The 14,948-nt window shown below is 42.9% G+C and overlaps 1 protein-coding gene across 4 annotated transcripts in view; it reads left to right on the top strand.

Moving 5' to 3' along the window:
* The window catches only part of Nqo2 (N-ribosyldihydronicotinamide:quinone dehydrogenase 2), a 102,227-nt gene that overhangs the window by 67,577 nt on the left and 19,702 nt on the right, over positions 1–14,948 (top strand). Inside the window, exons 1-6 of one of the 4 annotated variants that reach the window (XM_070024693.1) lie at positions 1,406–1,545; positions 5,288–5,377; positions 7,885–8,049; positions 13,323–13,453; positions 13,921–14,034; positions 14,679–14,780. In XM_070024693.1, the coding sequence (XP_069880794.1) occupies positions 5,371–5,377; positions 7,885–8,049; positions 13,323–13,453; positions 13,921–14,034; positions 14,679–14,780 (519 nt within the window). In that variant the 5' untranslated portion in view covers positions 1,406–1,545; positions 5,288–5,370. Of the gene's footprint in view, positions 1–1,390; positions 1,546–5,287; positions 5,378–7,884; positions 8,050–13,322; positions 13,454–13,920; positions 14,035–14,678; positions 14,781–14,948 lie in introns of those variants that run through there. The other 3 variants (XM_070024691.1, XM_070024692.1, XM_070024694.1) reach the window with 3 other exon arrangements.

Genomic DNA, 14,948 nt, shown 5'->3' with positions numbered 1-14,948 from the left:
ACACTTCTGACAAGTTCTGGAGTTATCACCCAATTACCTTCATCTCCTCCTCCTTGATTCTGGATAGCACTTCATTGTGTACTACAATGGTGAGAGATCCAAGTCCATCCTTTTTCTGCAAATGCTGGTAGTAACGCCATATTTTTATTTTTTATTTTTGCTGGTACTGGGGTTTGAACTCAGGATCTGGAGTTTTTCACTCAAGTCTGGCACTCTACCACTTGCACTGTAGTTTCACCTCTGGCTCGTTGCTACTTAATTGGAGACAGGAGTCTCATGGACTTTTCTTCCTATATTAGTTTCGAACAAGAGTCTTTAGTTCATCTTTCAATCACACAGAAGCATTTAGGTCCCAGTGATTTGTGGGGTTCCCCTGGAGCAGGGTGGGCTCTGGCAAGAGCAACCCTCTTTCTCCAGCTCCACTGAAATCTTTTAGCTTTTTATGCTGCATGGCAGGTGTAAAACCTAGTCTGTGTAAAATCCACAAGGATTTGCCACATTTCTGCCTAGTTGGGATCCAGTTTCTTTCATGTGTGTAGAGTCTCACAAGTTTCCCACACCCACAACTGAGCTAGCGGCTCAGCATGCCACTCAGCAGCTAGCTCTCAACCATGACAAGTGAGGACGAGGGTGACCGTGTGGATGTCAGCACTGTTGGGGTGAGATGCCCTCTGTGACAGCTGAGTAGCAGCTCTTTCCTTTTATCTTTCCCCCATTGATGTGCTGGTTGAGGGCTTGAACTCAGGGCCAGGTGCTGCTGCTCATCGTTAGTGCTCTACCATTTGGGAAGGATCTCCAGCTCTGCTTTTTGGTAGTTACCTTGTAGGTGGAGTCTCACGGACTTTTCTGCCAGGGGTTGGCTTTGAACTGAGATCCTCAGTCTCCTGAGTAGCTACGATTACAGGCCTGAGCCACTGGCACCCGGCTTAGGAGCAGCGGCTTTCTCCAACTCAAAGTCCTCTAGCTCCTTGGTCAGCAAAAGCCACTTCTGTGATCTCTCTGCCTGCCTCCTGGGCTGGTCAGGGGGCATGGCGATGACCCATAGGGAGAGTTTCATTGTTCTGGCTGGGAACTGGGCCTCTCTGTTGGCCAACAGCTTTCTCACTAAGTCCCTGGAAATTTCAGCAGGCTATGCAGAGAGCTGTGTCGGTAGCTCATTTCTTTTCATTGCTTATGATGTTCTGATCCTGCACATATTAACCTAGATACGTAGCAAGAATGTGGGCGGCCATCCTCACTTCTCAATCTTCCTTCCCAGTCACCACCCCGGGTCCGCCTCGGTGAACCCGGGTGAGGAAATGAGGAGGCATCCCTACTGCGGGCGGGGCGGAGCTCCAGGCCGGGCCGGGGCGGGGCTTGACTGGTGGGAGTGGCGATGGGCGTGGCAAGGGCGGCCGGGGTCCCATCCCTGGGAGCGCAGCCGCAGAACCGCCCAGTGGAGGTCTGGGAGTACGCCACGGGCCGCGCGGGGTCGCGGACCGAGCTCCTCCTCCAAGCGCAGGTGCGCTCGGGTCCGATGCCTCCGAGGGCCCGCTCTGTCGGAGGGTGAGTGTCCCGCCGGCTGGGCACCTGGGGGTGGGTGAGAGGAATTGTAAAGCGGAAAAGATTTAGAAAGAAACTTGGCAGTCCGAGTGGACGGGTGTGCCGGGGGCTCCTCGTATCTCGGACCTTGGACTGTTTAAAACAGACTCCCCGAGCGCTACCCCATGCTAGGCCCAGCCAGGGCTCATCATGAACGGTCTCATTGAATCTTCACCCAACCCTGTGAAGAAGGAGCTGGTATTAACTGCATACTTACAGAGAAGAGCGCCAGATTACCTTTACCGCTATTTGGCTCTTCCTTCAAAGACTGGGGCAGTTGAAGGGGAGGGGTGGAGGGAGGTGTCAACTTGTTTAACTATTAATTTATCTGAAAATGCAAGATCTGTAACCTTTAATCTCCGAAAAACCCAGCCAAACGGAAGGGAGATGAGCATATTTAAGTCACACAGGCTTCTAGTGGAGCTGTGTATAGTAGGGGGCGGGGACGGGGGAGGAGCGAGAGGAGGGACCCAAGTGTCCTGAAGAAGGAAAACAGATACAAAAGGGCAGACAAACAATGGTGTAGCTACACCATGAAAGTCTATAGACAGAAATGTTAGCAGTTCCTGCCTGAGGCCTGACCTTGTGGAAAGAGGCATAGTGTGGCAGCATCATGAAGCAGAGGCAGATGCCAATGAAGATGAAATTGCACATATGTCTAAAATTCAGAGCACAGCTGATGCAGTATATTGTCTAATTGCCACACATGGCCAGTTTTTTTCCTGTAGCTCTGGGTAGGTGCATGGGGAAAAAACAAACAGACAAACAAAAAAACTGTGGATGGAATGTACCTGAGGGTGAAGAGCCTGTTTTGGAGATATCTATTATTTTGAACCAGTCCCTGACTTCTGGGGCTTCTGTGTCTTGTTATCTAGACTTGGGTAAGATGCAGAGTCACCAACTCTAATACCTCCAGTGGCCATCAAGTGTAAATGTGTGAACCAGACCAAGGGAGACAATAGTGAGGCCTGAGGTGCTGCAGAATTTCTCGCATGGCCTCAGTACATTCAAATGAAAGCATTTGATCCACACCAGCATATTTCTGGGCCCTCACTTTGGGAATCTCAGGATAAGTATTCCCTAGGTCTGCAGTGAGGATAAAGATAAATGGGGCCACATGTTTCTGAGGCTTCCATTGCTGTCAGGCTTAGTGTAATAGCTTCACCCTTACACTATGAAGGCTGCTTTATCTAACTCCACACTGTTCTCTGAACACATATCTCACCCCCAGCTCTTATTTTTCAGCCACACTCTCCCCATGTAGGCTTCCTTGCTGTTGTGCAAACTTCCAAGTCATTTCCCAACTCAGTCCTTACCTTTTTTGGGGGGGGGGCGGTCAGCCATGGGGCTTGAACGCTGTTCCTCAGCTCTTCGGCTCAAGGCTACCACTCTACCACTTAACACACTGCGTCACTTCAGGTTTTTCTGAGTGGTTTATAGGAAATAAGAGTCTCACAGCCTTTCCTGCCTAGCTGGCTTTGAACCGAGATCCTTAGATCTCAGCCTCCTGAGTAGCTAGGATTACAGGTGCCACTGGCACCTGGCTTCAGTCCTTACTTTTCTTTTTTTTTTTTGCTAGTCCAGGGGTTTAAACTCAGAGATATACCCTCTCCCTTGGCTACTCCCCACACATCCAAGGCTAACACTCTGCCACTTGGGCCATAGTTCTACTTCTGGCTTTTGGGAGATTAACTGAAGGAAGAGTCTCATGGACTTTCCTACTCAGGCTGGCTTGGAACCACGATCCTCAGATTTCAGCCACCTGAGTTGCTACAGATATGAGCCACCGGTATCCAGCCTTACTTGCTTATCTCTCTGGACCTGTTTCCCCAGGTTTTTACATGGCTGGATCCATATCTCTATTCATTTTCCATGCTAATTCAGGGACCTCTTCTTGAGCCTCCTTTCTAAAATGATTCTGCTGTTTAGCTGCTAACATATCTTTTTTGATCAACATGTTTCACTGTCACCACTGTCATTAGTATTTATCACTCTCTGTTTTCTTTGCTGCCTGTTTATTATCTCTCTCTCTCCCAAAGAGTAGAAACCCCTCTTCAGTACAGTTTTTCTCATCTCTAAAGCCTGAGCACCTGGTGCACTACCCAGCCACAAGGAGCCTTCTACTTCCCGGCTATTGCTAATAATGCTTTTAGGGACGTGGGCAGATGAGTGGTTCTTTCAGACCCTATTTTCAATTTGTTTGGGTGTATAACAAGAAATGGAATTATGAGATTCCATAATTACTTAGCTTTTAATTTTATTGTTCTTTTTTGGTGGTACTAGCGTTTGAACTCTGAGCCTCTTAAGCAAGAGAGTGGTGTGGCCCTATTTATCTTTTCTATTTATCTTGGCCCTACTGCAGACTTAAAGAATACTCATCCCAATATTCTCAAAGTGAGGCCTGGAGGCATCCTGATAAGGATCACATGCTTTCATTTAAAATTTTAGGCCTTCTGTATACTCTTCGGTGCTCTACCTCTTGAGTCACACCTCTAGTCCTTTATAGTTTTTGGAGGAGCCTTGGCACTATGCTGTTTTCTGTAGTGATTGCATCATTTTACACAACCCTCCCCAGAACAATGATAAGGGTTCCAGTCTCTCCTCTTCCACCAGCACTTACAATTTCCTGGCTTAGTGGTAGTAGCTACCACTGGAATAGCTTTGAAGTGCTAGCTTATTTGGTTTGGGTTTGGGTTTCCCAGATAACTGCTTTTATTTAGTATCTTTTCATGTGCTTCTTTGTCATTTGTATATCTTCTTTGGAGAAAAATCAGTCCAGATTTTTGCCCATTTTGAGTTGACCTTGGTTTTTTATTACTGTTGAGCTTCATTACTTGAGCTCTACCCCTCCCCTAGCATTGGGAATGAGTTTGTTTGAGGTACCTTGTTGCCAAGAAAGAACTCCATTAATGGCTAAGGCATTTTATAGAGAACTAATATTTCCCCCAAATCCTTTGTAGGGAGGGAATGAACCCAGGGCCACATTGCAATGCTAAGCACATGCTATACCACTGAGTTCCCCCCAGGCACATATACAGCCACCATAGATAGACATCTTCCTTTGACTACTGAGCCCATCCAGTGACTTTGTTGATGGGAAGGCTGAAGCAAAGAGAAGTGGAGGGACTTGCTGCAGGTTTCAACAGTGACAAAGAGTGCTGGAATCTGGACCAAGGCCTTCTGACATGGAAGTCTCCATTGGCCCAGGCTCCTTCATAGAGGCACCTTTTCAGACTTTGGCCAGAAACCAGATCTAAACTAACTCGCCCATTTGCACAGAAAGCAAAAAGGCCTAGTGATCTCAATACCACTCCATGGCTTTCCCAGCAGTAATTAGGAAGTTCAGGTGCCCAGCAGTGTTTGGTGGCCTGTTAGCACCCCTCCCTTTCATCTCTTCAGTCTCATTTATTAGCTAAAGGAGAAGCCTGGGGGCAGCAGGAAGGCTGAGGAGGTACAACTCCTGCTCTTGTCCACGGCTCATTTCTCAAATGTGGCTGGCTTCACAGAAGGTTCTCCTAGAAAAAAAAAGTCAAGTAATACTGATTTTAACATGGTACATGGTTGGTTCCCAAAGGCCCAATTCTCCAGAGGATACCTTGCACCCCTTGTGTAACTGTTTTGCTTGATATGTTTGCATGTTCTTTGAGAAGCAACAGCTGAGGCCTGTACTAGATATAACATCCTCACCTCTGTTTCTGTCCCCTAGGTTTCTCCTGTAGGAGGAGAGTGACTGTACCTGAAAGCCCAGCCACTACACTGAATCAGAGAGAGGCTCCATCTTTTTCCAACATGGCAGGTAATGACTCCAAATGGGGGAATCAAACTTTTAATCAAATTGAATCCATCCTTTGTTATTACAAAAAATAAAAAAGGAGTATATGAAACACATTTGATGAACGACATGGATCACTATATGGTATTATCCTTCGTTTTCCTTTGACCTCCTCCAGGATGTGCTAAGTTCCTTACAAGTGGAGCCTACTCCCACACTGTCTTTACCCTGCTGCCTATCCCTGAATCATCCTTGAGATTTAGTGGCTCTTCCAAAAATAGCTGTTGAGATGGGAGTAGAGGTACATGCCTGTAAGCCCAGCTACTCAAGAGGAGAGGTAAAAGGATTGAAAGTTGGAGGCCAACCCCAGGGAAAGTTATCAAGACTCATAAACAAAATAAAAAGCAAAAGGAGTGTGAGTGTGGCGTAAGGCCTCCATGTGTGAGGCCTGAGTTTGGTCTCCAGCACCGGGGGAACAACAACAACAAAACTGTTGAGCAAAAAAATCCCATCCTTCCTTTCTTTTGGGTGCTAGGATGGAACCCAGGCCTCATAAGTATTCTTGCACTGAGCTACATGCACAGCTCCATCTTTGCTTTTGTGTCTGTATATCACATGCATATACACATATATAGTTTTGCAACCTATTTTCTGTTTTACTTGATAATGTAACATGGAAATACTTTCATTTTAGAATATATAGATTCTCCTTACATCATAAGTTATAGTGTAGATTTGGGTTTTATACCCTTGGCACCAGATAATCTTCTGTTGCAGGGGAGGAGGGATTCATCTTGTGTCATATAGGGTGTTTAGCAGTTGGCAGTGTCCCTGACCTTTACCCACTAGATGCCAGTAGCAACACCATCACCAACCTCTGTGCCAATTGTGAGCTCTAGACAAATGTCCCCTGGCTGTAACATAGTACCCAGTTGAGAAATATACATGTATGTATTTAATTTGTACCCATTCTCCTGTTAAGCCCCAAGATAGAACTCTTACAGGGATGGGCAACATCTAGAAAGGCTCTCGAAATCATTTGGTATATGACAGGACAGGTACATAAGCTTCTTGTATGCTTCTGGTGAGTTATTCATGGATGCGTGCCTAGACTGATCAATTTGTGTGGCCCATGAATGAGGTTATAGATATTCAAATGGCCCTTGGCAGACCAAAAGGTCCTCTACTCCCACCTAACACTGGAGTCTGAGGTAGAAAAATAAAATTAAATAACTCAATCTTTACATTCAGCTGACTGCTTTGAAATTGTCTGATGCCAGCTAACAAGTGCATTTTCTCCTCTAGACTGAAACATTTAAATTTAGAGTTTAACATTTCAGTCTTAGATATTATCAGTACAAATCACCAAACTTCTTACTTACAGAATTTAGTCCATGATTCCACAGGCTGTTCTGAATGAGGAAGACTGCATCAGAGGTCACTGGTGCTCATGATACTGCCAGTGCATCTCACAGGGACCAGTGGGTCAGATTCTTTTTTTCTGGGAGGGTCAGGTTTCCATGGACCTGGAGCAGTTGGAAATAGAATAGAATGTGTTAGAAGGGTGCCTGCCAAGAGAGGGTTGGTGTAAAAGATTTAATTCTAGTAGTCTAAATTTTGTTGCTAGGGAACAGACTAAAACTTCTCATAGAGGCCATCCAAATTAAAATAGCAAACTGTGTGGGGAGTATGCTTGTTCTGGAGCTATACACAGGACTGGGTACTCTACCTTCATTTTTTTGCTCAAGGCTGGTGCTGTTATCACTTGAGGATAGCTGACTTCTGGATTTTGGTGGTTAATTGGAGTTAATCATGAACTTTCTTGTCCATGCTGACTTCATATCTTGGCCTCCTGAGTAGCTAGGCTCCTAGCAGAACAGGCTTTTGAGGATATTATTGTGAAATTCTTTCCCTTTGAGGAAACATTATTTGGCCCTGTGTACAGGTTGAGCATCATTAATCCTAAAAATAAAAAAAATATATTTCAGCACATGACTCCAAAAACTATAAGAATCTAAGTTTTGGATTCTAGAGTATTTCTGATTTCAGATTAGGGATGATTTTCCCTCAAATCTACGCAAATATTCTAAAATCTGAAAGAAAAAAAGCCTTAAATCTAAAATTCTTCTTGTCCTAAGTATGAGCTATGATATCACTGGATTAAACAACATTCATTATTTTAAACTATTCCTATAGAAAAGTTTGGCATTTCCTTAGCTTCCGCTGTAATGATGAATCTAAAAATTTAAATTTATTTCAATCTACAGTTTTGTTTTGGGTTCTTTTTGGTGGTACTGAGGTTTGAACTCAGGGCCTTGTACTTGCTAGCACTTTACCATTTGAGTCATGCCTCCATTCTGTGTATGTATTAGTTTATTCTTCAGGTAGGATCTCATGCTTTTGCTCCGTGCTGGCTTCAGACTACAATCTTCACATCTCTGCCTTCTGAGAGATTATGCTACCACACCTGCCCCACACTGATTTTTTACCAGAAGGACTGGCTCTTTAGACCTTTTTTTCCCCTGATGTAGGTAAGAAAGTGCTCATCATCTATGCACACCAAGAACCCAGATCCTTCAATGGATCCCTGAAGAAAGTAGCTGTGGAAGAACTAAGCAAGCAGGGCTGCATGGTCACCGTGTCTGACTTGTATGCCATGAACTTTGAACCAAGAGCCACAAGGAAAGATATCACTGGTGAGTCATGGTATAAATGCTGCATTAAAATTCTCTTTGTTTTATAATTTAAAAAAAATTTTGAATTCTAATTGTTGCTTATGGTATATGAGTCTCAGGCCAAGAGATCACTGTGCCAGATTCTTTCCCATACCTGCCTCTAGCCACCCAATTTCTCTGTTCCTAAAGTTTCAGTTTTCTCCATTTCCTTCAGTGATATCTGGACTATGATAGTGTTAGTCAGCTTTCTTAGCACTGTGCCCAAACACCTGGCCTAAGCAACTTTTAGAAAGGAAAGCTTTATTTGGACTCATGGTTTCAGTCCATTATGGTGAGGAAGGCATGATCCAGGAAAGCAGTTCATATCATGGCAGCAAGGACAAAGAGAAAAGTGGGGCAGAGAGTGCAACCAGACACAACCCCCATGGATATCTCCCCAGTGTCCTACTTCCTCCAGCCAAGCCCAAAGTTAAAGTTGTTAAAGTTGTCAGAACTTCCTGAAATAGCACCACTGGCTGGGGACCAAGCCTTCAACAATAAGTCTGTAGGGGACATTACAAAATCCAACCATGACAAGGATATTTTCCATTTCCCTCTGCATTTTACAAAATCAGTACTATATTATATTGTTGCCTTTTGCACATTGCCTTTTCTATTTACTAAGCATTCTATTGTATGAAGTAGTCCTCTAATGAAGGGAATTTTAGGTTGTTTTGATCCTTAGCTATAAGCAATGCTATTATAAGTAATGCTGTAATGAAGTATTTGTTTTCTATGTACCCAATAGTATCTGAAAGTGGAATTGCTAGTCCAAGGGAATCACTTTTTTTGTCAGTCATGGGGCTTGAATGCAGGGTCTAGGTGCTGTCCTGTGTCTTTTGCCCAAGGCTAACATTCTCACTTGAGCCATAGCTCTATATTCAATATTCTAGTGGTTAATTGGAGGTAAGAGTCTCATGAACTTTCCTGCCTGGGCTGCCTTTGAGTCCTCAGATCTCAGCCTCTGGAGTAGCTAGGATTACAGGCTTGAGCACCAGTACCCAGCTAGAAATCACATTTTTACTTCCCATAGATCCTGAACCAGTTGGCATTTACATCACCAATGTTTGCACATGTGCTCATTTCCTTTTTCACCAACAGTGTTACCAAGTTTTTGATAATTGCAAGTCAAGTATGTGAAAAATTGCCTTCTGATATAGTTCTAATTTCGCCTTGCTTTCACTGTATCTTATTATTTTTGTGCCAGTATTGGGGCTTAAACTTAGGACTTGGCCACTGTCGCTTAGCTCTTTCACTCATGGCTGAATATCCACCACTTGAATTACAGCTCCACTTCTAGCTTTGGAGATAAAAGGCTTCTGGACTTTCATGTTTGAGCTGGCTTTGAACCATGATCCTCAGATCTCAGCCTCCTGAGTAGCTAGGATTATATGAGCATCCAGTGCTTGGCTAATATCTTAATATTTTATATTCCATTTATTTATATTAAGTATTTTCTACAACATTAATATTTTAGACAATATTAAATATCTTCTTTCTTGTGAATTATCTGTTCATATCCCTTGTATATTTTTATTAGGTTGTATTTTTATGACTAATTTTAAAGAGCTCTTTATATGTTAAATATTAGCCTATTATTTTGGAATATGAATTGCAAATAGCTTTTACCAAAGTTTAAATTTTATTTCAATTTTGTTTATCATGGTTTCTTTTTCCCTGAAGGATTTTACTTCCTTTTTGTTACTTCATTTTGTTACTTATTTGGGTTTTTAAAATTACTTTTTCCTTGCTTTGAAACCTAGATTTTATGTAATATGAACTCCTCTAAGATTATTTATAAAAAGTTTTGTAGTTTCTCATAGCATTTGACAAGTTCAGCACTTTAAATGTTTAATCTGTTGTGAATTTATTTTGGTGCATGATGTAAGCTGTGGGTCCAACTTTCTTAAAATACATTTTTATTGTAAAAATACTGTACAGAGGGGTTACAGTTACATGAACAAGGTAATGAATACATTTCCTATCAAGCATTGTTACCTCCTCCTCTGTTTTTCCCCTACCATCCCTTCCCTCCCACCTCCATAACTATACTCCTCCCATCCCCCAAATTGTAAAGTTCATTTTTCAACATAGTGTCTTGTACATCTCATTGTTACAATGGGTCAACCTGTATCCCTATTTAAGCATTTTGTTTTTTCCCTTACCCTCTCCAAATTAGAGAACTTTATATACAAGATGCAGGGCACCGACATGAAATACAGTGAAAATAGGTGTTATACCATTGGGGAGGAACATACAAAGAAACAAAAAAATCACATGGTACATTATAAATACGTTAGAAACAGCAGCAAGAAAGTAAACACCACTTGTGTCCCTATTTTGGGGTTCATTTCATTTAACATCATATCTGGTTATATGTGCATAGCTTTTGACTTTTTCTGCTTGTCCTAGACATATACTAGTTATTGCAAATAAGGAAAACCATGGGATCTATGTTTCTTTGGGCCTGGCTTACTTCACTTAATATAATTTTTTCCAAGTTTTTCCATTTTCTAACAAATGGGGTGATGTCATTCTTTTTGATGGAGACATAGAATTCCATTATATATATATATATGTATGTATATGTATATATATATATATATATATATCACGTTTTCTTGATCCATTCATCTACTGAGGGGGCATCTGGGTTGGTTCCATATCGTAGCTTTGGTAAACAATGCTGCCATAAACATAGTTGTGCTGGTAGCTTTAGTGTGGCCTTGTTTGTGATCATTTGGGTAAATGCTCAAAAGTGGGATTGCTGTGTCATAGGGGAGTTCTATGTGGCGCCTTTTGAGGAACCTCCATACTGCTTTCCAAAGTGGTTGAACAAGTTTACACTCCCACCAACAATGCAGTAAGGTTCCCTTCTGTCCACATCCCCTCCAGCATCTGTTGTTATTAGAGTTCTTGATTATACCCATTCTAACTGGGGTGACGTGGAATTTCAATGTTGTTTTGATTTGCATTTCTTTTATGGCTAGAGAGATTGAACATTTCTTCATATGTCTATTGGCCATTCTTATTTCCTCTTCAAAGAAGTTTCTCTTTAAGTCTTTAGCCCACTTATTTGTGGGGCAGTTGTTTGAGGATTTGTTGATGGGGGATGTAATTTTTTAAGTTCCAAGTATATTTTAGATATGAGACCCTTATCCGTTGTATGGCTAGGGAAGATCTTCTCCCAATTCGTGGGCTTTCTATTGATGTTGCTAGCTATGTCCTTTGCCATGCAGAAGTTCTGTAGCTTCATACAATCCCATTTGTCCAACCTTTCTTTGATTTGTGTGTTTCTGGGTCTCTATTAAGAAAATTTCAGCCTGTGCCAAGGAGACCTAGGGTTTCCTGTAGTTTTCAGGGTGTCTCCTTTGACTCTGAGGTCTTTGACCCATTTGGGCAACTTTTTCCACATACTTTCCTAGTTGTCCCATCACCTACAGTTATATGTTCGAGCTGTTTGTCCCTGTCCAGAATGCCAACTTCATGGTGATCTAAATCACTACCGAGTCTATTGAGTCTGAGTCTACTCTTTCTTTTCCTAATCTGGCTGTTTCCCTTATATATGTTTTAATTATCTTTAGTAAAAATAGAATTAAATATTAGATAGCACTGGATCACTCTTGTTTCTCTTATTTTCTAGCTTTTTAAAAACTTTACTTCCCCATAAAATCTTTTGAATAAGCTTTCCAGATTAAACAAGAAGCAAGCCTGATGTTATTTTAGTTGAGGTCCTATTGATTTTTTTTGTGCACTTTGGAAGACTACTTTTGACCATGGTGGTTCTTTCTCTCCAAAAAGATGGTCTGGCATTTCACTTGCTCCTGTCTTCTACAATCCTCAGGTTTATTTAAGTGTTCCCTTTATTTATGTTAGATGCTTCTGTGAAGCGGGTGACTCTGTGTGTGTGGTCCATCTGTCTAGCCACCACTAGTTTTCTTACTGTTTGCAGTACTGCACAGCTGATTCTCTGGGACTTTCCAAACCTGCAGACAAGTCATCTGCAAATAACAATTTTACCTTCTTTTCTCTAAGATTTAACCCCTTCTACTTTCTTTCTGTTTAGTGATGGTAACTAGATCTCCACAACAGTCTTTAATGCTCATTCTTTTCTTTTTTGCCTTCCTCCTCCTTCTCCTCCTCTACCTCCTCCTCTTTTTCCTCTTCCTCTTCTTTTTTCTTCCTCTTCCACTTCTTCCTCTTCCTCTTCTTTTCCCTCTTCCTCTTTTTCCTCTACTTCCTCTTCTTCCTCCTCCTCCTTCTCTTTCTCTTCCTTCTTCTCCTCCTTCTCTCCCTTCTTCTTCTCCTTTTGTTGGGAGACCAGGACACAAAGTTGGTACCTGATGCTTTGTTCATTGGCTGGTGCTCTACCAACTGAGCCATGTCTCCAACCCCTGCCTTCCTGCTTTTTAAATAAACCAACCTGCATTGGGGATGTCATTTTCTACATCCTACATAGTAAGGCACTTGCTCAGTGTGCTCTAAGACCTAATCACTAATTTTCCTTAGTAAATAACAGTTCAAAGACTAGAAAAACAGAGAACAATGTGATAAGGAGAAACAAAGGTTTTAAGTGAATTCATGAATACAAATTAAAGGCAAAATTGTTTTAAAATTTTAGTAGGTTTAGGCTGTTATATAATATTGGTCACCTTCCTGAGGCACATGGCTTCTTGTAGCAGTAGTTTCCCTCTTAGGGTCCCTGTAAAGTATAATCAAATACACGTAGATTAAAAGACACAAAAAAAACACTTGGATATTTTCTTCTGAATGTACTGAAGGTACTGCTACCCCATTTTCACTGAAGCCCTTTTCAAATCAGCCTTGGGTTTGCACACACCTTTTTTCATTGGGCACTATACAGTAGACCACACCTGGTCCCCAGGCCTGCCCACCTCTGTCACTTTAGACCCACCATAGCATTGAGTGAGTCCTCTAGCTTCTCATAGGTCTGTTTCCTCTCTGATAGACCAGGAATTATGGTTATGTCATACGTCACTATAAAGACAGGAGGGGTGATGATGTGTGGAACATAGCACCTGGCAGGCAGGAAGCACTCCATCATTTACTCTCCTGGGCTTTTTTCTCTTCCTTGCCTGGCCCCAGGACTGGACTCGGTCAGGTTGCAGCAGATGTCTTTGACTTACTGTGAAGATTCCTGGAACCCTCAGCCAGTGGCTAGGGGTGGGGGGATGGCCGGGATGGGCTGTGGATGCTCACCTGCTAGTGAACCATCTGGCCTCTTCCCCCACCAGGTGCCCTCTCTAATCCTGAGCTCTTCAATTATGGGGCAGAAGCTTATGAAGCCTTCAAAAAGAGCTCTCTGACCAGCGACATCGTAGAGGAGCAGAAAAAGGTGCAAGAAGCTGATCTAGTGATATTTCAGGTTTGTTCCCCTCTAATAAATCAGGTTCACCTTACAAACTCTATATATTGTGCTTTCCACTCCTAGAAATGGTATCAAGGTGTTTTTTTCTTCTTTTTGGTATATGTGAATACTTGCAACAACACCAGTTAGAACACTTACCTTGTAGCCATTATTCCACAAAACCCCTAGGAATGAAGGATTTTCCACCCACTTCTTGACTGGCTGTATCATAAGGACTACTGTCCCCAAACCACTGTCCACTTTTCACCTCCTTCCTGCTTGTCTGGGGACCAGCATCAGGGGTTCTCAGTGGGGGAACAGCAACCAGACTCCTGTCAGGTCCTCTCCATGCCACCACACTATGCCCCACCTACTCTGTGGCCACTTCAGAGGACAGTGGGGTCATTCTGACTCACAAAATATTAAAACATAAAGCCCCAGACAAACCACAACATTTCTTTGTACTTGGTGTACCCACTGTACAGTTCCCGCTGTACTGGTTCAGTGTGCCTGCTATACTGAAAGGCTGGATGGACAGGGTGCTGTGCCAGGGATTTGCCTTCGACATCCCAGGATTCTATGATTCCGGTTTCCTCAAGGTATGTGCTCTGGGAATAAGGAATGCTAGAGACTGAGTGGGAGGGAAGGGTGTGCAGCCACCACAGTTATATTTCTAGTTTGCTTCTTTTTGAGTAAATATTTACTCAAACACTTACTAGGTGTGCAGTATTCTATGCTGTTTACAGATGAGAAAAAGCATTGTTCCTGAACTCTTGGAACTTTTTGTCTCATGGACTCAAACGCATCCATCCTAATCACACACATAGCAAAGGAGGGATGGAGCTGGGTGTTGTGGGGAGATGATGCTGATATAGACAACATGGTGTCAACCCTGACCCCATAGAAGGTTCGGCTGTGTCCAGCCTTGTCTTGCATGAGTTTACCTATCTGAGCTCTGCATAACTGCGTGGTGAATCAACAAGACAACAAAGCACCTAGGTTGCCAGGGAGGAATGCACAGGACCTGGTAGTGAGTGCACTTACTAAAAGAAATTTCCACTAAGATAAAGGGTTGGTCCATGCCTTCCTCCTGGTGGAATACAGTCATCACCTGTGGGGTGTAGGAGGGTTACATCTGCATACTCTGGAGGAGGCTGATCCTCCAGAAACCTTTGTGCTTGTGTCCTAGCAGCACTGATGGTCTCTGGCATCCATACAAACACATTTGATCTCTCCTCTGCAGGATAAACTAGCCCTCCTTTCCTTAACCACCGGAGGTACAGCCGAGATGTACACGAAAGCTGGGGTCAGTGGAGATTTTCGGTACTTCCTGTGGCCACTCCAGGTAAACAGACCATGAGCTACTGCAACCTCTCCCCTTCCTCAACTTCCCATGTAAAGTGAGATGTGATATAAACCTACCCCCTACACCATTCTGACTCCATCTGCATTAGGAAATGTTGATGCTTCCTCTCTTGATTTTTTTCCCTTGACAATACTACAAAGGCTAGCT

Source organism: Dipodomys merriami, unplaced genomic scaffold, assembly GCF_024711535.1.
Source record: "Dipodomys merriami isolate MVZ:Mamm:240054 unplaced genomic scaffold, mDipMer1.0.p SCAF_16, whole genome shotgun sequence".
Lineage (NCBI taxonomy): Eukaryota > Metazoa > Chordata > Mammalia > Rodentia > Heteromyidae > Dipodomys > Dipodomys merriami.
The sequence above is the reverse complement of the archived record's forward strand: the minus strand, read 5'-3'. Positions and strand labels throughout refer to the sequence as shown.